This window comes from Dendropsophus ebraccatus, chromosome 9 (genome assembly GCF_027789765.1).
Source record: "Dendropsophus ebraccatus isolate aDenEbr1 chromosome 9, aDenEbr1.pat, whole genome shotgun sequence".
In the NCBI taxonomy this organism is placed as follows: domain Eukaryota; kingdom Metazoa; phylum Chordata; class Amphibia; order Anura; family Hylidae; genus Dendropsophus; species Dendropsophus ebraccatus.
In genome coordinates this window covers 38,486,258-38,514,207 of record NC_091462.1, presented here as the reverse complement: position 1 = coordinate 38,514,207, position 27,950 = coordinate 38,486,258, and the positions used below count along the sequence as shown (strand labels likewise).

The window sequence follows — 27,950 nt, the reverse complement described above, 5'->3', positions numbered from 1 at the left end:
AAATTTTCGTTAGCCGTTTGATCATTGCCTGCATACACACGGGAAGAATATTGCTTAAATTTGAAAGATTTAACAATTTATCACACCATAATCATCAGTGTAATAAGGCCCTTAGTCCTTCTGCATAGATTGCTAACTACCATATTAATATTTTTGATTGTTTTTTGGGGGGTGGGGTGTCTGTAGAAAGAGACCAGGCTTGACTGCCAGTACTCGATTAAACCCCTTTATCATCAACTGTTAAGGTATGCTCAAGATGTCAGATTTGTAATGAACAAGACAATAAGTCCCCCCTAAAGTGGGAGGCAGATTTCTGCAGGAGATTTGCATGTTGTTGTATGGTAGATGCACAGAACACCAGAACCAGCCTCATTCTGTAGTACTGATCCCTGTGTACCAAGTGCTGACTACATTTTCTTGGCTGACCTCCTGCCACTTGGTCCACAGGGCATGCTTACACCAGGACCACCAGGACCTGGTACCTTCTAGAAGCAAAGGATGCCTATCTATGCATATCTCTCCCTACCATACAGGTCCATACCAGTAACTTGCTTTATCAAATAAGGAGATTAAAAAACATTAAACATTAGCTAACTTTTGGCCAAGCAAGGTGGGAAGAATGGTGGTTGTTGTTAGTGCAATTTCCCAAGGAATGATCCAGTCACGCAGACATCACATGCGATGACCCCAAGGGCTTAAAAGATGGCCATCCCCTTCATTAGACATAACTGCTCCTTCCGTCTGACTCCGGCTGACTCGTCTTACAAAAAGGGGCCACTGTGTAGAGCACTAGAATCCATCAGCATTAGCAAATTATGTATTAAGTAGCAACTGAAGGATAGTTGGTGACTGTGATCATCCATGGTTCTCCATCCACCCATGACAAGATCACAGGGTCTAGAAAGCAGAGCTATGTGTTTTTGTGCCTACACTGTAGGGCTGCTTTAATGTCCATATACTTGTCTGTTAGGTACTGGTAATATTGATATAACCATTTCCAGTCCCTCGCTACAAAAAATTGAATTCAACTTCTTGACACCAATGAATCCCAACAGGAGCATGACCATTTCTCATTACCCCCGACAAAATATATGATAGAGAGACTTGTGATTATGAAGTCCATTTTTTCTTTACTTGCCATTATTCCAACCATATTTTGTGTATCACAAAGGGCTTAGTGTATCTTCACCTTCAGAACTAAGCTGACATCACTCCAGACCTGCCTTGACGTTTCGAGGGATGGAGCCCTCTTACTCAAGCGTGAGTAGAGGTGTGATAGAGCCTTCATTAAGAAATATGGACAACATGTGTAATGCGCAAAAGCAGTGGGTGCATGGTCAAAAAAAATTTTCAGGACTTTAAAGGATGGACTTCTTGACACCACCAAGACTCTGTTAGGGTGGTATTACACAGGCCGATTGGGGCCCGATAATATCTGTAAACAAGCAGCGATCTTCTAGATTGTCGCTCATTTACTTGACCTATTACACGGCCCGATAAACATTAAACAAGGGCTGCAGGGACATCATTACCGATGTCCTTGCAGCCCTTGCTTAACTATATACATTACCTATCTACGTTCCAGGGCTGCTGCTGCGGTCTTCTCCACGGGTCCCGTGTGCTCTAACTTCAGAGTGGCTTGTCAGCTGACAGGCCGCTCAGTCAATCACAGGCCGGGACCGCCGTGGCCTGTCAGCTGACAGGCCACTCTGAAGCTAGAGCGTGCAGGACCCGGGGAGAAGTAGACCGGGTATATCGTCTGGAAAATAGGTCCAAACCTATCTCAACGATCAGCCGATGATCGTTGTCATCGGCTGATCATTGTATTTATTACATGGAGCGATAATCGGCCGAATCGGGCCAATTCGGCCGATTATTGTTCCGTGTAATAGTACTCTTAGACATGGAAAAACTCACTGGTGACTACTGTGCCCTGTCCATATCACCAAACATCTCTATGAAATCTCCTGGACTCCTGTAGGTCTGACATGGGGGGAAGGTGATGAAGCTGAGTTTAGGTTTTCAGTGAGGTTAAGATTCAATTTTTTTATTTATTTTATTAGCCGATTAAGACAGTTGCAGACTAATATTAAGTAACATCCATTTCTTTTACTCTTTACAGTACTATACTATATTTTGTTTGTTCACAAATATATTGTATGTAGCCATTTTTTTTTTTTTTTTTTTAACTACTCAATGTAAATACATACATACAGGCATATAGAATTCTTATTTATGACCTGTTGAGTCCTACTTATCTTCTAAGCTTATTTCTATCCACAGGGAGAGAAAGACAAGGTCTGGGCAGACGCACTTCCCCCCACAGTGCACATGTTGGGTTTCCTCAGTGGAGACAAATTTAAGAATGACAAATTTAGCACCAGCAGTCATGGAGACAGGTGTGACATTACACAGACTAGACCACCCTCTCCCAGCATCCAGTAAGCAAAAGGGTGGGCCCGTGATGATGCCGGTGGTCTGTCAGCAGATCTGGGGTATAAAAGGTAAAAGCACCAAGTTAGCACTTCTGAGCAGTTCGTGCATCCCCAGCCTTGCCTCGGGTGTAGGGATTGCATAGAAAAACAAAACTACACACAGCAAAACCCCTGTGTAGTTTTGTTTTCTAGGCACAGAGGCCCACCATTTTCACACTGGGATTGTCTAACATTATTCTTGGGGATAAAGACGTCGTTTTCCAACCCTTGGGCTTAGCCCCAACCCCTGTAGGCACTCTGAAGAATCAGGTCAGTGCTCAGTTTATTTTACCATTAGGGCTACTTAACTAACTACAATTGCTGTATATTTAGCTATATATTGTATATGTAGCACTGTCACTTAACCCTGCTTATATTTTTTAAAAAATCACTATATATATATATATATATATATATATATATATATATATATATATATATATATTGATAGTATCTATCTGTCTTTGTGGATATGACCAGAATATCTCCTATTTCTTAGCGTAGTATTTTGTGTATTGTCATACAAACTCTATTGTTTGGATTTTGAAAATAGAGATTTCTACATTCACATCCTTATTTTGTAACTTTCGGTTCTTGTAAAGTAAAGGGACAAGGTTAGAAAGTATTACTCACAGGGAGACATATGCCAGGAATAACTCTGATAAGATCCTACAGGAATCAGCCAGGCTCTGATGACTTTTTAAGGGAATCATTTGCTCCCATATCTGTATCATCCCTGCGGTGACCACTTGTCCCCTGTCAATCATGGCTCCCTCTGCTAAATTTAGCACATGACCTTTTGTGATCTCTCTTGATTATTCCTAAATAAAAAAAATATGATATCATACAAAATATCCCTAACTTTGTTGAATATTTAATAAAAAAAAATATTATCTTTATTTTTTTTATTTAACTTTTTTTTTTATTTTACAAGACTGACCCATAATTAAATTAATAAAAGATGCAAAGTATATATATATATATATATATATATATATATATATATATATATTGGAAAGTGCTATACTTATATTAATCTTTTGAATACTGAATAATTATATATTAATCTTTTGAATACTAATTTGTTTTCTTTTTTTGTATTCTGACAATTACATAGAAGTGTATCCCTGGTTTCACACTTTGTGCTTTGATGCCTTAACAATTCATACTAATCACATATATATATATATATATATATATATATATATATGTGTAGTTCACTTACTAATATCTAATCTATATGTTCTAGATAAATTCTAGAAATACAAAACTTTGATTATAGTATTTACTTACACAACATTTGATAATTCTATTAATACTTTTATCTTTTTATTTGTATTTTTTTACATTTATTACGTTTTAAGAATAGTTTTTTAATATTGGAATATTACCTATTTTTTTACAGAGTGCCTATAAACATGGCTTCACAAGCACCGACGTTTATACAGCCGGTACAAAGTGTTGTGGCACTGGAGGGTAGTGCCGCAACCTTTGAGGCTCAGATTAGTGGTAAGCAAATACTTTTATATAATATAATAAATTCATTGTTATGCAGTAATAAGGGTCATATTATTGTATGTGATTGTAGATATATTATATATAAATGTGTGTGCTTACAAGGTATGCTGTGTTTATTCAGTATAAGGGTACAAACACACACACCGTATACGCAGCAGATACGCAGCAGATCTGCACCAGATTTGATGGTGCAGATTTGATGCTGTGTTATTTAGATCTAATCTGCTGCGTATTTGCTGCGTATCGCAGCAGTAAATACGCTGCGTATACGGTGTGTGTGTGTGTGTTTATACCCTCATGCAGAATACTAGACAGTTGGTGATTCTGGATTGTTTCAGAATTCAGATTATAGTATAGGTTATAAACAATCCCTAAGGCTAGGTTCAGATGGCAGGATTTTGGTCAGCATTTTCCATCAGTATCAGTACAGAACCTATAGGCTATATTCCCACAACATCTTTATAGGCAAAATAATGGCCGTTATTTTATAATGGCGGCTGTAAATAATCGTGATCATTTTTAATGGCTGGGTTTTTTTTCACCTAAAAAAGATGTATGAACATAGCCACAAAGAAATCCAAAACCATAATGAAAAGAAAAGGTTTGTATCTCTTCCCTGTTTTGGCCCTACTCCTGGTTTTGGCCTACAAATACTGACGCAAAATACCGATCCAAATACTGTAATGTGAAGGTGACCTTAAGAAGATTAAAACCTGAATAGGCCCAATTCTGTAAATTTTTCATGTGTATCCCCAAAGCAGAGATGTTTTCATTGCATGAAGAATTATGGTAGCCAATTTATTTACTATTACTCTTTTGTCTTCTATTATATGTAGCTCTGTGTTTTGGAATATTTTTACAATTTATTTTAATTATGGTCATGTTGCATAGGTTTAAAGAGAAAACGTTCTTTGGGTTCACACTACGTATATGTCAGTCAGTATTGTGGTCCTCATATTGCAACCAAAACCAGGAGTGGATTAAAAACACAGAAAGGCTCTGTTCACACAATGGTGAAATTGAGTGGATGGCCGCCATTTAATGGCAAATATTTGCGGTTATTTTAAAACAACGGCTGTTGTATTGAAATAATGGCAGTTATTTACCGTTTTGTGGCGGCCATCCACTCAATTTCAACATTGTGTGAGCAGAGCCTTTCTGTGTTTTTAATCCACTCCTGGTTTTGGTTGCAATATGAGGACCACAATACTGACTGAAATATACGTAGTGTGAACCCAGTTAAAGCGGAAAGTTGTAATACTACACGCAACCTAATCACAAGTGTGGTGCTGTGTTTGGAAGAAAAAAACTTTTTTAAAATCCTTGAAAAACCCTTTAACAAATGAATACGTTGTTTGGGCTTTGCTCCTAATAAAGTCACTGATTTGCCCAGTGTAAGCCCGGCTTTATGTTGGTTATACACTTCTGGCCTTTTACAGTCATGTAAATTTGGCTGACTTGTTATAAGTTCATAAGGAGTCCATTTGGCTTAGTTGATATTTTCCCACATTTTCTACATATTATATACCATGCATAGGAATTAGTAACAAGTTAAAGGCAGAATATTTGACCACAAACAATTGTATAATTTATAGATAAAGTAAAGCTAGATTTTTCCGATAAATCAGAAAAAAAGTAGCTTTTTATTGTTCTGAAAACAGCGCCACTTAGCTGTAGGCCATGTCTGGTATTGCAGCTTAGCGCCATGTAAGTGAATAAGAATAAACTGCAATAATAGACATAACCCTTGAACAATCATAGTGCTCTTTCTTTTCTTTTTTTTTTTACATATGTAATCTCTTGAGTCAAGGATCCAGTGGGATCTTAGTTGATATTTTTAAAGGGGGTTACTCAGGATTAGAAAAGCACAGCTACATTCTTGCAAAAACAGTGCCACCCCTGTGCTCAGGTTGTGTGTGGTATTACAATTCAGCTCTATTCACTCCAAAATTGAGCTGTAACACCATACCCAAACTGAGGACAAGAGAGGTGCTGTTTCTAGAAGAAAGTAGCCTTTTTTTTAAGCCTGGATAATCCATTTATCATAAACTCTTTCATATAGACCGGCCACATAGACATAACAATAGATTTCTAAGTATGGTAGAAATGTGGAAATGTTTTAGCAGTATTTGTGGAGGATTTCCTCTTCTTTTTTTGGGGGGGGGACCTCCAGCTAGATTTTTTTTTTTTGACCTACTCATTACAGTGCCCATAATTAAGTAAAAAATAATGGTTATGTATAGATTGGTTGGTGTACAGCATGTGGCCTGTTGGTAGCCATCCGCAATGTAGGGGGCCAGTGATCCGGTTTTGGCAGCATAGTGTGATAATGACAAATTTAAGGTTTGGTTGAAAGGATCAGCTGGTATTGGGAGCAGTTGTGATGTGCTATTTCAGGGAAGCTGACCCTCTCCTAAGCTATATAACAAACAGCTGTGTCACTATAAAAGGTCTGACGCATTGATCCCCGGCCTCCATCTCCTAACATTGTCATGCCTCCAAAAAGTTGTCCCGTCAATCAAAAGCTTTCACGGCAGCTGTCTCTTCTAAAATAGAGCCTGACTGAGGGGGCAGCCGTTATATATTAACAGTAGGATGTGAATGGACAAGCAAACCAAAATGGTGTGAATCACTGTATATACTGGATAAATATATCACACCTATTAGGCCTGGGTAACAGAGGTGTTAAGAGGAAGTTCATGAGTACATTTTATATAGCACAGGATTGTGCATTCTACCTGGGTAGAATTACTGAATTACGTAGGTTATTTGATAGAAAAGTAAGTAATTGTATATATATGTATATATACTTAAATACTTATACACGTTCCATGCACGGTCTGTAAATATGGACGATGTGCTACTGTTTAAATCTTTGTGCTACTGTGCTGACACAGCATGTCAGTACAGTAGCGCAAACATTTAAAGTGTCACTGTCATCATAAAAACTTTTGACATGTTAGAGACATATGCAATGGACAAGCCCTGCAGCATCTGAGGTGAATTTAATGAAGTTTAATTCTTCTGATCCAGTACAAACAATGCAGGTCCTTCATGCAGTTCTTTATCTAGCAAGCTTGATAATAAAGGTCGGAACGTTACATTGTTTGTACCGGATCAGATTAATTAAACTACATTGAATTCACCTTGAAAGTTGCAGGACTCTTCCATTGCATGCGTACAGTGCTCACACTCGGGATTGTGGGCCTATCAGCTCACATCCTCCCTATACATTTGGCCTTTTTGAACAAGCTCTTTGGTGCCGTTGGACTCTGCTTGGTTTTGATAGCTCCGATTCAAACACATACCGATTGTGAGAACGAGTCTGGAAAAGTCTGTGGTCCTCTCCTTGCTCTGTGTCACCTTATCTGTCTATGTAAAGCAGGGGTGGGGAACCTCCGGCCCGCGGGCCGCATCCGGCCCCTGAGACCTCCCGATGCGGCCCGCGGCCCGCAGCTCCCCTGTGATGCGCGCCGCTCTGGAGGAGGAAGGAGCCGGCATACACAGCATCCTCCGGTGTCTGTGACAGCTGCCGGACACAGGAGGATGCTGTCTATGCCGGCTTCTTCCCCAGCAGAGCGGCGCGTGTCTTCAGTCTCCTGCGGGCCGCGCGCGATGACGTCATTTCATCGCGCGCCGCCTGCAGGAGAAAGACCGGCACATAGGACCTGGGACAGAAGAGGACATGGGCAGCGTGGGAACGGAGGTAAGGTGAGTGGGATGTTTATTTTTTTTATTTGGGGGTTAACTAGGCCACCAGGGACATGCCTGATGGGGGTTAACTAGGCCACCAGGGACATGCCTGATGGGGGTTAACTAGGCCACCAGGGACATGCCTGATGGGGGTTAACTAGGCCACCAGGGACATGCCTGATGGGGGTTAACTAGGCCACCAGGGACATGCCTGATGGGGGTTAACTAGGCCACCTGGGACATGCCTGATGGGGGTTAACTAGGCCACCAGGGACATGCCTGATGGGGGTTAACTAGGCCACCTGGGACATGACTGATGGGGGTTAACTAGGCTAGCAGGGACCTGACTGATGGGGGTTAACTAGGCCTACCAGAGGCATCACTGGGGGGGGGTTAACTAGGCTACCAGGGACATGACTTGGGGGTTAACTAGACTACAAGGGGCATCACTGGGGGGGTTAACTACAATAGCAGGGGAACTAGGGGAACAATACTTTGCCTTGCCCTGGGTGCTGCAAACCCCCGCTACTAACTGCCGCACACGGTATGCGGCCCTCGTATGATTTTATTAATGCCCGACCGACCCTCGACATGGAAAAGGTTCCCCACCCCTGATGTAAAGGCTCTATTACACCAAGCGATTATCAGCCGTATTCAGCCATTACAGACGACGATAATCACACAATGTCGGCTGATCCTTGTTTTTAAACATGTTGAAAGATTTTTTAACGATAACAACGGTCTGCTGGCCATCGCTCTGTGTAATAGGGCCACCTGGGCGATCTAAAGATAGCCCGGGGAGCCCCTCCCGCAGCTTCCCATGGTGTGAAATAGTGCCAGCAGAGCACGGGGAACAAGGAGTAAGCGAGCTTACATCTTAAAAAGGTTATCCAGCGCTACAAAAACATGGACACTTTTGCCCCACTCTTGTCTCCAGGTCAGGTGCAGTTTACAATTAAGCTCCATTTACTTCAATGGAACTGAGTTTCAAACCCAACCCAATCTGGAGACAAGAGTGGGGCAAAAGTAGCCATGTTTTTGTAACACTGGATAACCCCTTTAAGTCTGTGGAGCCCGACTGATTTCACTGACACAGTGCACTCATGATCGGTATGGGTCTGAACACTAAGACCCAGAACACTTAAAACTTTTCACCTGTCTCTCTGACATGTCAAAAGTTTTTATGATGACAGTGACACTTTATGAATGATGATGCCGGGAACTCTGAATTCCGTTCCATAGCACATTGTCCATATTTACGGACCTTGCATGGAACGTGTGAATGCACAGTAAGGACTTTATACAGGAGCATAACTGCAGGAGCTGTAAAGGATGTAGTTGCACTTGTGCCCTGGTTTCTGTAGGGGTTCCTTGTTCAGATAGGACATCAGATCATAAATGCTACTTGAGAGTTGATTGACTTTGTCGCCAGGGTGCAGGAGCTTTTTTTTAAAAAAAAAAAATTAAATAAAAATAATCTAGTTTTTTTTTTTTTTGTATAATTAGGTTGTTTCATATAGGACTGTGGTTGAAGGGAACCGGTCATCATTTTCATGTTACTTGAACCATGATTCATTGTTGAGCCTCTAGTGGCCTCTCCCCTTCAGTCTTAATAGCTAGATCTCTGCCTGTTTAGGTATAGAGAGATCTATCAGTCCAGGCCAGCAGGGTAGTCAGAAGCCATTGGGGACCTCCCAGATGACTCATGGTTAAGGCAGCATGAAAATGATGTCAATTTCCTTTTCAGGGATGTAACTGTAGGGGTAGTCCGAATGGGGCCTTGCTGTCTGAATAGGGTCCTATGACATGTTAGCAAGAAGAAGGCAGCAGTACTATAAATGGTATTCTCTACCAGGGCCCAGGCACCACCTAATGCCTACGGGTATATACCTAGATTATGTTATATAGAAGCGGATTAGTATTAGTATGCTCTGATAATTGTAATGTTGCTTATTACTGTTACTCTTGAAATGTTGTAGCTTATAATTTTGCATTGTGAATAGGACTGCAGTAGACATGAGGGCATTAAAAGGGAACTCTGGCAAAACTTTTTTTTTTAATCAGAAAGTTATAACGATTTACTTCTATTTAAAAATATCAAGTTTTCCAGTATTTATCATCTGCTGTATGTCCTGCAGGAAGTGGTGTATTCTATCTAGCCTGTTTTCTACTGTCCATGACAAGATCTGTCCAGAGCAGTAGCAAATCTCCATAGAAAACCTCTCCTGCTGTAGACAGTTCTTGTCACAGAGGTGGAAACAAAGAGCACTGTGTCAGGAAAGAATACACCGCTTCATGCAGGACATACAGCAGCTGATAAGTACTTGAAGACTTGAGATTTTTAAATAGAAGTCATTTATTACTCTACTTAACATTCTGGTACCAGTTGATTAGATTTTTTTTTTTTTTACCTCTTTAATTCCATATTACACCCATCTCTTGTGGACCATAAAATAAAGGGAAATGTATTTGACCTAAATGATTTATTTATCATTTATATATAGTTTATTTTGTATACTTAAAGGGGGTTGGTCACTTTTATTTGAAGGGCCTGTAAATGGGGAATAATGTGACTTGATGTGTCCATTGTTGCTGAGATCCGCTCCCTTCCTTCTCTGTTCTGTCAGGGCAGCTTACCATATTTCCACGAAAATAAGGCATCCTCCTTAAATAAGACACTCAAACTAATCTACCAAGTAGCACAAAGTAAGGCACTCCCTCCCATGCCGTCCACCCCTCTCCCTCCCGTGCCGCCCACCCCTCTCCCTCCCATGCCGTCCACCCCTCTCCTTTCCGCGTCACTCACCCCTCTCTTTCCCACGTCACTCACCCCTCTCCCTCCTGTGCCGCCCACCCCTCTCCTTCCCGCGTCACTCACCCCTCTCCCTCCCATGTAGACCACTCCTCTCCTTCCCACGTCACTCACCCCTCTCCCTCCTGTGCCGCCCACCCCTCTCCCTCCTGTGCCGCCCACCCCTCTCCCTCCTGTGCCGCCCACCCCTCTCCTTCCCGCGTCACTTACCCCTCTCCGTCCTGTGCCGCCCACCCCTCTCCCTCCTGTGCCGCCCACCCCTCTCCTTCCCGCGTCACTCACCCCTCTCCCTCCCATGTAGACCACTCCTCTCCTTCCCGCGTCACTCACTCCTCTCCTTCCCACGTCACTCACCCCTCTCCATCCTGTGCCGCCCACCCCTCTCCCTCCTGTGCCGCCCACCCCTCTCCTTCCCGCGTCACTCACCCCTCTCCCTCCCATGTAGACCACTCCTCTCCTTCCCGCGTCACTCACCCCTCTCCTTCCCACGTCACTCACCCCTCTCCGTCCTGTGCCGCCCACCCCTCTCCCTCCTGTGCCGCCCACCCCTCTCCTTCCCGTTTCACTCACCCCTCTCCCTCCCATGTAGACCACTCCTCTCCTTCCCGCGTCACTCACCCCTCTCCTTCCCACGTCACTCACCCCTCTCCCTCCTGTGCCGCCCACCCCTCTTCCTCCCGTGTCACTCACCCCTCTCCCTCCTGTGCCACTCACCCCTCTCCCTCCCATGTAGACCACTCCTCTCCTTCCCGCGTCACTCACTCCTCTCCTTCCCACGTCACTCACCCCTCTCCCTCCTGTGCCGCCCACCCCTCTCCCTCCCGTGTCACTCACCCCTCTCCCTCCTGTGCCGCCCACCCCTGTCCTTCCCGTGTCACTTACCCCTCTCCCTCCTGTGCCGCCCACCCCTCTCCCTCCTGTGCCGCCCACCCCTGTCCTTCCTGTGTCACTCACCCCTCTCCCTCCCCGTGCTGCTCACCTCTCATCCTCCTGGCGCCGCTTACCAATCTCCCTCCCTGTGCTTCCGAAAATAAGACATAGTGCCTCTTTGGGAATGAAAATTAATATAAGGCACTGTCTTATTTTGGGGGAAACACAGTAGATGGTGATTCTGTCCATAAGATGGCTGCACATGGAGCAGCATGTGGCATACACGTCAATATGCATCCTCCACAAGAATACACTGCGCATCAACATGCAGACGATATGATGCACAGTATATTTCTATGAAGAAGCAATGTGCAAAAAAGATGCATCCGAAATCCATTAGAAGTATTAAAGAGGTTATCCAGGATTAGAAAAAATCACAGCTATTGCAAAAACAACAGCATCCTTGTCCTCAGGTTGTGTGTGGTATTACAGTTAATCTCCATTCACTTCAATAGAACTGGGCTACAAAACACAAACTGAGGACAGGAGAGGTGCTGTTTCAGAAAGAAAGCGGTCATGTTTTTCTAAAACACCATATTCAAGCACTTCTTAGGTTTTATATGAAAGGGGTTGGCCACTTTCATATAAAACCTAAGAAGTGCTTGTAAAGTTGATAGTTGACAAAAGTCACCAGGTGATACAAACTCTGACTAAGGGTACATTCACACGGACCGGATCCGCAGCGTATTTTCTAAATTTCATCTAAACTGAACACAGCATCAAATCTGCTGCGGATCCTGTACGTGTGAACGCACCCTAAAAGCAGTTTTAGTCATTTAAAATGATTGTTGTCACTCAGCTTTCCCAGACTCCTGAATGGCAAGCTCACCTAATTCATATTCTGATACATTGGCCCAGATTGATCAAGCTGACTGAAACCAAAATTGTCCAGTTTTGCCCATTGCGACCAATCACAGTTCAGCTTTTATATATTAATATGCGCCAGTAAAATGAAAGCTAAGCACTCATTGGTTGGTATGAGCAAATTTTGGTTTTAGTCAGATTTAGGAACCTGTATAAACATGATTACAATCTATGAATATATAAATATAAATATATATATATATATATACACACACAAAATTTGCACGAAAAATTATAGTTTTGACTTACTAGTTAGGTATCATTTTTCATGATGTAATTAGACTTCACAGCATTGTTTCACCTGTTTGCACCGTCATATTGGCCACCAGTAGGAGTATCTCACCAGATTCGTTCCGGCACCGTGCTTGTAAATCCAAATCAACTCTTAAACAAAAGCAAATTTTCCCATAAGAAATCATAGAAATGCAGACAATTGGTTCCATGCCCCAAAAATAATGAATTATTATTCTGAATAACATGTAAAACAAATGAAACAAACATTCAGAAACAGCAGAATATGTGATATTATAAGTTACTGTACAGTAATGGAGAGGATGGGAAACACAAGGGCTGACAGAGACTGCAGGGAGCAGGAAGGAATGAGCAGGACAGATGTGGGCACATACATGCAGCACTCTCTGTCCGGGGAGAGAGGGGTTACAGCTATGTAAAGATTACCTCCACAGTCCTGTCCCCTGATGTAAGCCCCAGCCTGACGTGGATCTGCCATGATTTGGAAGGTGAGGGAGACTTACTGGGTCAGAGTACAGGGCTGTAAACCCCGCTATGCAGACCATGCCCCTCCCCCACTCGGGCTCCCACCCAGTACAGGGAGCTCTTAAACCAAAGCAATGCTCTTAAACCAAGTCACAATTTTGAAAAACTGTGAGCTCTTAAACCAAAACGCTCTTAAACCAAGTTACTCTGAAACCAAGGTACCACTGTATATATATATATATATATATATATATATATATATATATATATATATATGGCAGCTCCGATTATGTTTTCAGCAAACTGTACAAATCCATATGCACTTAGCTCCCCCTAGTGTTCATTGCATGTAACTGTCTTTTCAAACAACTTTTTGGAAATCAATAGCACAAGCCACTATAGGAAACTGTACAGTAATAGGTTTTATTAGGCAAAAGAGCTCCCTTATGTACTCAGAAGGCTGTTTTACAACCCCCCTTCCCCTTATTTATTCATTATGAAGAAAAAAAGCAGTTTACACCACATAGAAGATAAAAAAAATAAAATAAAAAAAAGAGGGGTTTGCACTGGCCATTATAGTCTATGGAAGGGAGAGGGGACAAGAGAATGAGTGAGCAGGAAGAGGAGACAAGCAACCTGCGTGTGCATTGTGGCCACAAAAAACACTGGATTCACATCTTAGACTGATCTGTTTTGGTCTGGAAATTTCTGAAGATTTCTAAAGTTTCATATTAATCATGGCCGTTGTTGACGATTTGCAACAAAGGCCGTGGTTAATATGAAACTTACATTGTGCTGCGGTCTATAGAAACATGGCCGGAGTGTATACACATAGGGGGACATTTATTAAGTCCGGTGTTTTCTGTGCTGGACTTAAAAATGTCCCCGCAGTTCTGACACTACGAAGATTTATGTAGAGGCGCATTGCCTCTACATAATTCCTGTGCGCACCAGTTTGTGCGCTGAGGAAACCTACGCCAGCTCAGAGCTGGAGTAGGTTTCCTGATCATTTTTTAGCAAAAAAAAGATGAATGAAGCAGACCCTGAGTCCGCGCCCCCTGTTCTGCCCGGTTCTGCCGGCATACCGGGTGGAAAATGTCCGGATGTGAATATTTATTCACAAAACGGCCATTTGCCAATAAATTCATTCGCAGACGGCCATTTTCCACCGCAAAATACACATTTTTTGCTTGATAAATGTCCCCCATAATATACACTCCGTACGGAATCGCTAGAGGCCACGCAGAAAACGAACATGTCAGTTTCCGGGGCCGCTATTCATTGAATAGCGGCCGCAGAGAACCTGACAGTTCACACAATGGAGCATGCAGCTCCGTCCTCACGCTTCATTGTGTGCAGTGGTGAATTCAGATGCGGGCGCACACAGGTGCAACCGCATCTGAATTCAGCAGAAGTGAAGATCATCCGGGAAGTAATGTAGTACCGGCTGGGATTATCTTCAGTTACACCGGCCATTCTGTGATCCGGCCGGGTCACAGAACGGCTAGTGTTAAACTAAGTGGGAACATGGCCTTAAAACATGTTTTAATGAACATAATGCATCAGTATGGACCTAGTTTTCTTTGTGACAGGGTTTAAAGTGATAAAGTCCCCCTAGTTCTCAGCACCATTTAAAAGTTTACATGCTGCACAGTTCATATTCACCTCTATTCTCCAATGTCTTTCTGGTCAAACATGCTTTTCATCATTAGTGGACAATATCTTCCCGCGTACGTTGGCACCATAGTCCATGCCCCCACAGTGGAGGCCAGGATTCATCTTTTGTGGTGCAGGTGTGATTGGGCAGTGGCGTTGTTGTATCCTTACTGGTCTTACCATGCCTGCACCGCAGAAGATGAATTCCGGCCTACACTACAGTAGGAGCAGCCCATTGCGATAGCATCACAGAGGGGGCAGGGACTTTGGCACTAACGTTGGTGGGAAGATGGGGGCACAACGGCCGTGAAGCCCTGCTTGTTCGAATTGTTTGAATATGTTGTTTGAATTGTCTGAATATTAACACGTGGAATATGTTAGTGCTATGTTCTATTAAATATTTTTTATTATTATTAGATGTGTTTTAGTTTCAATCAATATATGTATAAATATACATTTTGAAACCAATTGTAGGAACCTGCAGTTAAATAGTTAGTGATTCCAGCAACAATCTTGTTTTTTGTAGTTGCACCGTTTTTTCCAGTATTTTAGAGGAGTAGTCTGGCCAGACCCATTTTTAGCAAGTTCTGGAGAGGATAAAAGAAATAAAGTGCTCTTACCATACCCCCCCCCAAAGCAGTGGTGGCCGCATACCTCTGCTCTAGTCCCCGGCCGCTTCCTGGTCTGAGCGGACACCCGGGTTATGACGCGTGAGGTCCGCTCAGCCAGTCAAGGGCTGAGGTGGGACCCTGACGGTGGCCGCTGACTGGCTGAACGGACCTCACACGTCACGACCTGGGTCCCCGTGACCGGACTGGTGGTATGCGGACGCTAGTGCTGGAGCAGGGGAGGTAAGAGCATGTTTTATCCTGTGCACTGGCAGAGCGGTGACTAGTCACGGGGCGGCTCCTCGCCTAGATGACCAGTTAGGTGTGGTTTGCAATTAAGCTCCATTTACTTCAATGGAACTGAGTTTGAAACCCCACCCAATCTGGAGACAAGAGAGGGGGAAAAGTGGCCATGTTTTTGTAGTGCTGGATAATCCCTTTAAGGCTTTATCCAACTTCAGCAGCCACTGCTATTCAAATGCCGAACGCTCGGGTTCGGATGGACTCAAGCATGCTCGAGGTTCACTCATCTCTTGTTGTGACCATTTTTCCAAAAGCAACAATAGGGAGTGCTCATATACTGTTTGTGACTTTAAAATTATTTTCTTAGCAACTCTTAGCAAACCTTTAACCATTTGTTATTGACAGAACATACTGAAAATATAGAGGTGAGCTTTAGATTTAGAGAAGCTAATTTAAAGGTGTATCAATATGGCCGCACTTCCTGTTGGCCACTGCTGCAAATGAGAAAAGTGACAATAATTACCATGCTTTGGAAATATTTCTAAAATGGATATAGGTTTTAGATGGAATCATTCCTCAGTTAAGAGGAAATTGAAAGCTATGTCTGATCGTACTACATCATTTTTTTTTCTTTTCCAGGTTTTCCAGTTCCGGAGGTGAGCTGGTTTAGGGATGGCCAGGTTATATCTGCTGCAACACTGCCAGGTGTCCAGATCACGTTTAGCGATGGCCGCGCTAGACTTGTGATCCCCGCCACCACAGCCGCACACAGTGGAAGATACTCCCTAAGAGCCGCCAATGGAGCAGGACAAGCAACTAGTACCGCTGAGCTACTTGTTACCGGTATGGATGCCTTGTTTGGTGGTTGTACAACACTAAATGACACGTGGCACATGGAGGCAGCAATTTTTTAACCTACTGTAGATAAAAAACAGAAAGAAGCCAGACATAAATTCACAATTTGCAACAATGGCCGGGATTTATGCAAAACATACATTGTATTGGAATGAATGAAATCCTGTCTGGAGCGTATACACACAGTATATGCTCCCGCTGGGATTCCATTCGGCCACACAAAAAACTGACATGTCAGTTTTGTGCGACCGCTATTCACTGAATAGCAGCTGCACAGAACATGTCAATTCACACATTGTGTGCAGCAGCCGGTGTTATAGGCCATGTGAACTTGGCATAATATGACATTTGAGTATTCGTTCTATGAGCACCTGATATTGGGCTGTGCAATTCCTTTTTGTGTTTTGAACTTATAGTGATTTCTTGGAGAAAGTTTGGGTTTGCGTGTCCCTGAATCATTGACATTTGAATCCCGCTGCCTGGAGAAGGTGGGTGCAGACCACTTAGGCTGCATTAACCTTCTCCAGGCCTCAGTAATCAAATGCTGATCGTTTGGGTTTGTTCAAACATTTTGACAAGTTCACTCATCTCTGTTGTTCAGCCTTCTCTCCATTGAGTTTCATCATCCCACCAAAGAAACTACTGAAAAAATCCTCCCTCTATATATGTAGAGAACAAATTATAAGCCGCTCTTTTACCTTGATATCCTTTTTCTGATTCCATGGATCATGAATCTAGAACACAGTCAACCAGGAAGTTCTTTGTTTTCTGATTCCGCTAATCACATTCTTACTTGTTCCATACAGGCATTACTAGTTTTCTCAATTTGACTTTTTTTGTTTTGTTTCCTGTAGCCGAAACCGCACCCCCGAATTTTACACAAAGACTACAGACTACGACAGTAAGACAAGGCAGTCAAGTTCGACTTGACGTCAGAGTGAGTGGAATCCCTACACCTGTGGTGAAGTTCTACAGAGAGGGAGCTGAAATTCGCAGCTCCCCAGATTTCCAGATCCTTCAAGATGGAGACCTCTACAGTTTAATCATTGCAGAAGCGTACCCTGAAGACTCTGGCACCTATTCTGTAAATGCAACTAACAATGTCGGACGTGCTACTTCAACAGCTGAACTAACTGTTCAAGGTAAAGATTTTGGTTTCAAGGGTTTTTTGATGGTTAGTGTTATGCTGGGTGCAGGTGTGATGCCCCAAATTGGCAGCTATTGGCTTAGGCATTACGCTTGCAGGTAGGCCTGGACTTGATTCCATGTTATGCTACAGTAAACATAGTCTGAGGGTTAATGGAAAAGTTCAGTCAAAATGAAAAATCTGCTGAAGGCAGGGGAGTGAGGGTACCCAATAAAGAATGTATACTTACTTGGCCCCATGCCCCTTCAGAGCTGCATCACCACTCTCTGTACCCCACCAGGCTCCTGCAGCGCCTGCTGCTGCCATGACCTGGGCCCAGGAATGCCCGCTCAGCCAGCCAGTGAATGAGACAGGACACTGCTGCAGTCACTGATTTGCTAAGCGGGTACTTTCAGGTGACATACCACAAAGCCAGGAAAGACTGGAGCCTGGCAGCGGTTCGGGAGCACACCCTCTTGCCTTGAATTTTCATTTTGCCAGACTTCTTTAAAGGGTACCTTTTGACATGTCAGAGAGAATGTTCAAACCCTGACCAATCAGTAGAAAGAGCTGCCACACTCTCTTCAATACGCTCTGTGTCTGCGCCCTAGATAGACCCCTTAGACTTACATTGAAGGTCTATCTAGGTCATGTGACACAGAGTTGGGTTTGAATGTGATGCGTGTTGATTTTTCCCATCTCATTCTCCTAATTAGTTGCAGTGTCTGACCCCAACCGAAAACTTTTGACATGTCTCTCTGACATTCTAATGACACAATCACTGACAGATAAGGAGGCCATAGGTAGGGCCTCGGGAGCCCACTGTCTTATACTACTATATCAGTATATACTGTGTATATATATATATATATATATATATATATATATATATACTCTTATTTTTAACCTCTTCCATTCTAGCTGAAGAAGAAATACCTGCCAAAAAGACTAAAACAATTGTATCGACTGCTCAGATTTCCCAGACAAGACAAGCACGTTTCGAAAAGGTAAGTTTGCATTGTGTGAATGTTGCCCAGCGATATCTGTGCCACCACAGCCAATCAATCATATAGTTTGCAAAGAAAATATATTTGATTGTAAATCCCCATGTATAATGTGCATTTCACAGAGAGTAGAGGCTCATTTTGATGCGCGATCCAGTACCACAGTTGAAATGACAATTGAAGCTGCTGCAGGAGTGCAGCTACCACATAAGACTCCTCCAAGAATTCCTCCTAAGCCTTCATCTAAATCACCAACGCCGCCAGTGATTCCTACAAAGGTTCAGATGGTGAGACAGCAATCTCCGTCACCAGTACGGCTATCTCCTTCTCCTGTTCGATCAGTGAAAGCACCAGTACCATCACCTGTCAGGTAAAAGAATGTTACTCTAAAAACTTTATGGTCCTACTGTGTAGTATTAAAAGCCATAGCAATCCTATTATCTTAATATGACCTTTTACCTCACCTACCAACATGTACTAGAACCTTTTCTGTACAGGAACCTATTAACACAAAACTAGCTGTAATTGAGAAAATAAGTTCTTTTTTAGCAATCTTAAAATTTTACATAGAGAAACAGCGCCACCTACTGTATTTTTTTCAGAATACATTCTTGCCAGGATCGCTGACAGCTTGTGTGTATGCCCTATACACCCGTTGATGAAATGATTTTAAACTTTGTGTTTTTTTATTGTTTTTACATTTTTCTATGTTATATAGAGTTTGCTTTATTAATCTTTTGTATTATATAGAAAATACATTATATCCATGGTAAGTAAATCATAACATTATTGTCTATTATTACCTTCAGGTCAGTCTCTCCGGCTGGACGAGGACTGTCTACTTCTCCAATTAGATCTGTGAAGTCTCCTTCTCCTTCAAGGGCTACCTCCACACATGTTGGTGCCGAAGTCCCTCCTCCCTGGAAGCAGGAAGTATATGTGTCTTCTGCTGCCTCTCACATAAAGATGGAGCAGAAGTGGGAATCAAAGGAGCAGATCACAGTTACTGGAGTAGACACCAGAGAGGTAGGGGCTTTACTGTATCCGTCAATATCAAGAGTTAAAGGGGTATTTGGACAAAACAAAGTGTTTTTCTTTCATTTATTTCAAAAGTTATATAACTTTGTAATAAAATTTTATTTAAGAAAATGTTATTTTTTTAATGTTTCAATTGATGGCCCCTCTGCTGCTACCAGTGGCTGTGTCAGGAGCTGTAAGTTTCAGAAGCTGCACAGTTAGCTATTGCTAAGGTTGCTGCATGCAGCATTAGTGATACTGAGCTTTTCTGATGTCTGTTCTAATACATGTTAGCATTACAATAGACATTACACTTGGGGAAGCTGTCTGTGTCACCAGTGCTGCAGCTTCCATACATTGAAGAGGAAAATCAAGCATAACTATGAAAGAAATAAAAAAAAATAAAAAAAATAAAAAAAAGATTTTGTTTTGCAGAATACCTCTTTAACATAATCAGTTATTAGGCATAGACTAAACAAAGAGAGCAGGACATACTACTTGAGTAATGGCCCAAAACCTTTATGTAATTTCCACTTCTCAGGCATGTCAAAAGTTACTGTTTGCACTGGGTCCAACTCCTGAGCCCCGCTGTAATTCTGAGATTGGGGGAGTTGATGGAGACTTCTCTCCCTTGATGTCAATCAAATCTGACCCATTTACACCATTAGAGTTGATGTCTGAGTCAGGTGGGCCTACCAGCCAGAGAATGGAGCGCACTGCCGCAGTATTTCTGATTTCAAGCGGGTCTCAGGAGTGAGAACCAGTGTGATCAGTAACATTTGACATGTCTGAAGACTAAAGTTACTGGACTTAACAGTAACATTATAAAGTTAATGTAAATCTTATGCAACCATTGTACAAATCTAGTGAGATTTACATTGGATCCTAGGAAGCTGTCATGCGATTATATATTGGTACTTAAAGCAAGGTACATCGCTTTAAAATTTTTGACAAATAGAGTGGCGCCAGCGGGGGGATGCTGGTGCAGCAGTCCATTTTTTTTAACCGCGACCCGGTTTCCACGCACAGAGTCGGTCTATTCCGGGTCACCGGCCCAGCATTAAGCACTAGGAGCGGCTCTATTAGAATCAATGGAGCCGTGTCAAAGAGGGGAGCTGTTCTGTCACACTGTCGCAGTGCTTCGTGCTGGGCCGGTGACCCGGAATAGACCGGCACCGACATCCCTGTACTGGGGCCAGTCTATTAGTGTTAAAAAGGGATGTACCTGCTGGTAAATTTGCTTTAAAGTTTCCAGTGGTTTAACACAACAACATTGAATACATTACATGACAGAATGCATTTTTATGGCTTCATGTGTAGCCTGACATGTCTGCCTGCGCTCACTGTGTAGCCTATGCCTTGGTGGGGTTGGTTTAAGAGAAGGGAAATAATTGTTTATGTATTCTCGATTGTTCTTTTTTTTTATTATATCTATGAACTATGTATTTTAATGTGACTGATATAGGTCCATGGAGCAGGAAAAACAGCAGCCGTCGCTACAGTAGTTGCTGCTGTTGACATGGCCAGAGTGAGAGAACCTACTCCAAGTGAGATGGCTGCTAAAAGAACAGCAGCAATGGCTGCTGTGCAAATTCAGCCTGTCCATGAGCAGGTAGAAAAGTCAAACCTTAGTAGCATTTACGGCAATTGCACAACTAAACCAGGGGCAGGCTGGAAACTTGAATAGAATTATTATTAAAATGTCTCAGCAATTCTGACTTTCCTTAAACCATTATGACTGCTACAAAAGGGCAAGGGAGATTTTTGTGAACTTAGTAATGCTTGATATCAATAACTCAGCATACTTTAGAACAGGGATGGGGAACCTTCGGTCCTCCAGCTGTTGCAAAACTACAATAACCATCATGCCTGGACAGCCAAATCTTTGCTTTGCTGTCCAGGCATGATGAGAATTGTAGTTTTGCAACAGCTGGAGGGTCGAATGTTCCCCATCCCTGCGTTAAAAGAAACTTTGAACATCTCCTTCTCCATATGCAAGTTATTCTTCAAAAGTCAAGCGTCAGCATTTCTTAAAGGTAACTGTCACTTTAAAAAAAAAACAACTTTTGATATGTTGTAGAAAGTGATCACTACAAGTGGGGAAAGAAGTGCATAGCTGAGCTGTTTTCCCTCCACTCTCTGTGCCTGTGACTGAGATTGTCCCATTGACTTACATTGGAGTCATTGGGGAGAATGTCTCTAGTCTGCACTTCTCCTATTTCATTCTGGACATCGATTAGGGCTGAACACTTAGTTGCCGACCAATTAAAATGTTTCATGTCTCTACAATATATCAATTTTTTTTTTTTAATGACAGTGCTCATTTAAGCAGGAAACTGTTCCTTAACCCTTTCACAATCATGGGTCATTGATTCCTCAATGCCCAGGTCCTTTTGGACTTCAGCTTAATGATCCCATAAGCGGAAGTCCCTAGCTCTGCCCCCTCACCTCTGTTCCCTGCCGCTGTTAGAAGCTTGTAACAGCGGCAGGGGAGAAATGGGAGGGGGCAGAGCTCATGGCTGCTCGTCGTCCTTACCTCCCTCCCTTCCCTGACGGCCCCGTAGCCAGGACACCGGAAACCTGATGCTTCACATCACATCGCAAAGGCCCGATTGTTACCAGACAGAGAATTCTCCCTCTGTACAGGGGGAATTCTCGGTCTGAAGCCCTATAGATGATGTGGTCTTGCCGACCACAGTATCTATAGGGTTAATTTTCAGCACCAAAGCGCGGCTCTGGTTCTGACAGTTGCCGTGGATCCCTGGCTATCTCTGACAGCTGGGACTCACCGCGGATTACTCCGGCACAGCTTTTGTGCCTGTGTTATGCTGCATTGTAAATTAACGTTGCTCCAGCATCGGGCATAGGCTGCAGCGACATTAATTTACTGTACAGTGGCAAGGTTAATTTTAAGGGCAAACCCTATTACTTAAGCTTAAAGGGGTACTCCAGTGCAAATCTTTTTCTTTCAAATTAACTGGTTTCAGAAAGTTATATAGATTTGTAATTTACTTCTATTTAAAAATCTCAAGTCTTCAAGTACTTTTCAGCTGCTGTATGTTCTCCAGGAAATGGTGTATTTTCAGTCTGACACAGAGCTCTCTGCTGCCACTACTGTCCAAGACATGAACTGACAAGATCAGAAGAGATATTCTATAGGGATTTGCTACTGCTCTGGACAGTTCCTGGCTCAGACAGAGATGTCAGCAGAGAGCACTGTGTCAGACTGGAGAAAATACATCACTTCCTTCAGGACATACAGCAGCTGATAAGTACTGAAAGACTTGAGATTTTTAAATACAAGTAAATTAAAAATCTATATAACTTTCTGAAACCAGTTGCTTTAAAAGAAAAAAATATTTTCGGCGGAGTACCCCTTTAACGTCAATCAAACCCTGATGGAAGGAGTTGCAGTAGATATCAGAAGAAAAAATACCCAGGTGACTCATTCATTACTATTGGTACATATGGATATGTTCATAAAGGTCTTCCTAGTCCATGTATAGCAGTGATTTCCGTTTAGGGGGGACAGATTACCAGTAAGGCCATATGTCATAATTATCCTACTTTGGTGGAGTCTGTGATCTCTTTCCGCCACTGAGTTCCAGGGGAAAAAAAGGTTCCTATAGAAACCTCAGAAATTCCTCTTATTGGGAATCTGACTCTACAAAGTAATGGTATGAGCAGCACCAATAGACCGTCATATTCTGGATGTCACACCATGTGATCTGCTCATCATAAGATCATATGGCTGGATTACCTCTTTAAATATTTTAAATTCTAAAGCGGCTTGTACTTTCCGGACCAGCTTGTCCCTGATTCATAAGCAAAACATAACAAGAGCTTGCTGAACGCTTCGCTGACCTTCATTATTTTGCCATCATCTTCATCAGATCACGTTCATTCCCATGCTTCCATCTCGCTCATTTCATCTGCTTCTCTTTGGCTCTTTGGCGCTAGTCGTATTTTTGAATTTATTTTCTTATGATCAGCAAAACTTTTTTTCATAAATACCAGGTAAGGAAGGAAGCTGGAAAAACGTCTGTAAGCAGTGTAGTTGTGTCCAGCGAAAAAAGCAGACAAGAGACCGTTTCGAGAACGGTAGAAGCTGCTGCCACCAGACGTGTAGAAGCTGCTGCTACCACCAGACATGTAGAAGCTGCTGCCGCCAGACATGCTGAAGCTGCTGCCACCAGACATGTAGAAGCAGCTGCCGCCAGACATGCTGAAGCTGCTGCCGCCAGACATGTGGAAGCAGCTGCCGCCAGACATGTGGAAGCAGCTGCCACCAGACATGTAGAAGCAGCTGCCACCAGACATGTAGAAGCGGCTGCCACCAGACATGTAGAAGCTGCTGCCACCAGACATGTAGAAGCTGCTGCCGCCAGACGCGAGCAGATGCACGCGGTTCAACAACAGCAACAGGTTCAACAAGCTCAACAGGTTCAACAGGTGATTTCAGCTGCTGGATGTGCACACATAGTAGATAAGTCATGTTTCTGATCAGAATTGTGGAAGCTAACACACTGCTTGATATGATGGGTTCCTTTCATTCGGGATATCTGATAGGAATGTCTGCTAACTAAAGTCCTGTGACCAGTACCATTGGCTGATCCTAGGCTCTCATTTTGGTTCTACTTTGGTTGAAAAATGGTTAAACCATGCGACTGGTAAAAATACAGTGTAAGGTACGCAGCCACTGACACCGGTCACACGTCTAGGAATTCAGACTTTTATAACCTAAGCCTGTTTGTTCTTGCGCAATTGTTACGGAGCATAAGAACCTAAAGACTTCTATTGTCGTGTACGTTTAATGGTTGTACAGACAAATTGCGATTCAGAGAAAGTATCGGCTGTGGCTACAGTTCTGGCCGCTGTACAGCAAGCGAGGAGCCGGACTCTTCTTTACCCAGAAACGCTAGATACCTCTGATGCGTCAGCAGAAACGGATGAGGTACCAACTCAGTGACCACATCTTCTGCACTCACATTGACCACGGGCACTTTTCTTTGCAATCTTCTTCACATTTCTGATCACTTCTTTTTGTTTGGTGTTTGGAAATTGCCACAAATAGACCCTGTGCATGATAACACTGTGGGCCATATAAGAACAGAGAGCCACCAGAAACTCCTGTTTTTTTATATGAGCTAGTATCTTTTATGTGTTTGTGCACCTGTGTATTATATGTATATGTATTTTCTTTATGTTCTATGCTATCAATCAGCAGGTGCTATGAGACATGTAGAGTATTATATAAGAAACATATCTTGTCCTATCAAAGTATTAGCGTCATTTGTAAAAACTTTTGACATGTGTCTCAAAAATTTTGATGGATTTGTATGGATTGTAGTGGGCCTCAGGGTTGAGACCCAGTACCATCTGAACTTTGTACATGACTGAACAGCATGTCAAAGGTTTTATAAATGACACCAAACTCTTGAATGGAGAATTAGAAGTTTTCCAGCTTTTTTTTATGATGGTCTCTTAACCTACGATGGTAGCAACTATTTGGTGTCTTGGATTCTTAGATTGGATTCTTCCTTTATATTCTTGTTTGTGTCTCTTCATTGCACATGTTTTGCACCTTCTTTTCTTCATGTTTCTATGGAGGTTTGTATGAACTGTGTTAATGTTGCCTTTAGATGGAAACTGGGAAAAAAGCGGGAGCTGTGGCTACAGTTGTCGCTGCAGTTGACCTTGCACGCGGTAGACAACCAGGATACACAGAAGAAGGTTATGCAGAAGAAACTGCTCTGCAGTATGAATACAAGGAGCATGTTTCTGCTAGAAAAACCATTGATTTCTCACCTGAGCGCCAAGTTGTCACTAAACCTATAAAAGCTCCAGAAGTTCAGGTCCCAACTGTTCCAAAAATAATAACCACAGAGCATGTGCCATCACCTGTTCCTCAGGTTAGGCCCAGACTTCTTTTTTATTTTGCCATCATTTCTCTAATTGTAATTGGTAATAAAAAAAACTCAACACAATTTTATCGATTAATGTAGATTAAAAGGACTCCAGAACCACCAACCGTACCGGTAGTCCAAGTGGAGCAAACTATCTCACACACACCTATTCCTCACTTTTCCATCACTAAAGTTACAGTTCCTAGACCTGAACATACACAAGAGGTAAGAAATGAGTGACATGTATATCAGGCAATACATCACTGCTGCCAGTAATACATCCGACTATGTCGGCAGTTGTAACGCTTCACTAATTCATCATCATAATATTGTTATTAATAAAACAAACCTGAAAGCAATAGAATGTTATTACCCTGATTGATATATTGGATATGTAATGTGTTGCCTGATACACATCTGTAGTTATTAAAACACTTCATATCACCTTAATATAATAATACAGGACAACTTATTTATTACTTATACTTTTTTTTTTACTTTGCAGTTGTCATACTGCATACTAAAAAAAGCTACCCATTAACTTATTACCAACTTCCTTTAGGACAGGTTCTCTCACTTCAGCTGTCGCATGCATACCAAAGCATGCCCACATGTGGTGGCCAATGTTTGAATTAAAAAAAAAAAAAATTTGCAAAATTGAACAGGCATTGGCTTCTTTCTATGGGCATGGTCTATGTGTGACAGCTGTAGCATAGGAACTTGGTCTTATACTTTCTTCTTAGCTGCAATAAATGTTTAACACATAAAAAAAAGCTTCTTCACTCTTTTTTCCCCATCTTCTGCACATAACGTTTGTGGCTAAGTGTCTTTATTTGTATGTTCCTGTTTTTATGCGTCTTGTGTATTGTGTTTGGACAGCAACCTCTTACTTTTTCTCTTGTTCCGATTTTTAAAGATGCTCTGCCAACTTTAATGATCAAGTTCAGAAAAAATATTAAGTCTCTAGAAGTCATTTATAGTTTCTTGTAAACTATTCCATATACCAGTCACAGATGACTTTGCTTTTTATAGATTATTATTTTAATAGTATCTGATTCAAAAATCTATATTTACATTTTTTTCCTTTCTTGTTCATGAGTAAGATTCGAAAATTTGCACGGGGTGCAGTGTCTCCGATGGCCTTTCTATTTGTGGTGGCGCTATTTGCTAGCATTGCATATGAATAACTTCTGCTGACAGACTAAAGTTTTTCATATACAATAGCATATGGTGCGGTCACAATATAGTAAGGCCTCAGGAGACGCTGCACCCCCAATTTGACGTTGGAAGTCCAGTTATTTCCACAATTGTCCTCTTTTTTTTACTCAGTTTATTATTTGTCAGCTACATAGATAAAGATAAGTAAAACAGGAATAAGTGATATACAAAGCCAATACTGTGTAATAAAATTCTGGATGAAATAAGCAAAAATTGCCAAAAAATCTTGAAAAATGTAAAAAAAAAAAATGGTCAAGAGCCAATGATATCAGCAGGAAAAGCAATGCAGTGTGCAAATCATTAAAGCATGGATAAAAACAAAGCGCATCTTTAAAATATTCGGCTACGTGATCGTACGATAACAGATTTCCTCTTTGGATGGGTCAGGTGTCAATTGCAGGATCTGCTATAGCAACTCTGGAGAAAGAATTATCCACGGCAGCTTCACAGAAGATCACCAAATCTGTGAGAGCGCCACACTTAATACCACATGAAGCTCGAGCAACGCCAGAAATGGTTGTCTCTCCGCCAGAGACAACTGAGGCCTACAAAACCCGCTATGATGTTGAAATGAAAAGAGATGTAGGCGTGAGTGTTTCAGGTGGCTTTGCGCGTGAAGATAGATTTCAGTACCGATATGAGGTTGGTTATCAAGAATCTTCTTCACCTTTTTGATTCTTTGCATAACGTCCAGCTATAACAAAAATAGTCTTTCTTCTCAATGGCCCTATCTCCTTACTACTTGCTGCTATGTAAACGCGTGTGTATTATTAGTACTTTACCATGCTTCTAACATGACCATATGCAGGAGAAATCCTATACATCAGTCCACCCAGTACGACTATATTTAGACCCGTTCCTATAGAAAAGCTAACACTCTTCCATATGTTGCAGGCTGAGGAAGCAGCCCGGGTGCCTGAACCAGCAGAAGTCCCTGTTTCTCCTCCAACTTTAGTTTCTGTAAGTAAAAAATTTAGTGGATCTGTTCATTTATTGGATCTTAGGATATAGATACCTTTCAAATTTCAAAAGCTTGACCAATTATCTGATTCAAGGTATAGACAATGGGGGTGGGCCACCCTTCCCTTACTTCTTACTTACTTATGGGTATTGGTATTTCTTCCTTTTAATGGATGGAATATTAGTTATATGTAAGCATAAGACTCTTTGTATAGACAAGTCATATATGTCTACTGTCGCCTTTGGGCAAACACATGGCCTACTAGATAGAAAACGGAGTATTAGTTAAAGAATAAATGTATATGACCTATGTTAATTGTTCAGTCGATAGCGAGGAAACTACATCTTG

The 27,950-nt window shown here is 42.2% G+C and overlaps 1 protein-coding gene across 26 annotated transcripts in view; it reads left to right on the top strand.

The window, feature by feature from the left end:
- The first annotated feature begins 2,544 nt into the window (after positions 1-2,544).
- Positions 2,545-27,950, top strand: part of TTN (titin) — a 237,758-nt gene continuing 212,352 nt past the window's right edge. For 24 of the 26 annotated variants that reach the window (XM_069983045.1, XM_069983049.1, XM_069983032.1 and 21 more), the window contains exons 1-13: positions 2,545-2,744; positions 3,880-3,983; positions 16,155-16,358; positions 17,225-17,512; positions 18,418-18,503; positions 18,626-18,870; positions 19,310-19,526; positions 20,983-21,129; positions 23,535-23,969; positions 25,160-25,429; positions 25,523-25,648; positions 27,029-27,283; positions 27,536-27,601. In XM_069983045.1, the coding sequence (XP_069839146.1) occupies positions 3,893-3,983; positions 16,155-16,358; positions 17,225-17,512; positions 18,418-18,503; positions 18,626-18,870; positions 19,310-19,526; positions 20,983-21,129; positions 23,535-23,969; positions 25,160-25,429; positions 25,523-25,648; positions 27,029-27,283; positions 27,536-27,601 (2,430 nt within the window). In that variant the 5' untranslated portion in view covers positions 2,545-2,744; positions 3,880-3,892. The remainder of the gene's footprint in view (positions 2,745-3,879; positions 3,984-16,154; positions 16,359-17,224; positions 17,513-18,417; positions 18,504-18,625; positions 18,871-19,309; positions 19,527-20,982; positions 21,130-23,534; positions 23,970-25,159; positions 25,430-25,522; positions 25,649-27,028; positions 27,284-27,535; positions 27,602-27,950) is intronic. The other 2 variants (XM_069983048.1, XM_069983050.1) reach the window with 2 other exon arrangements.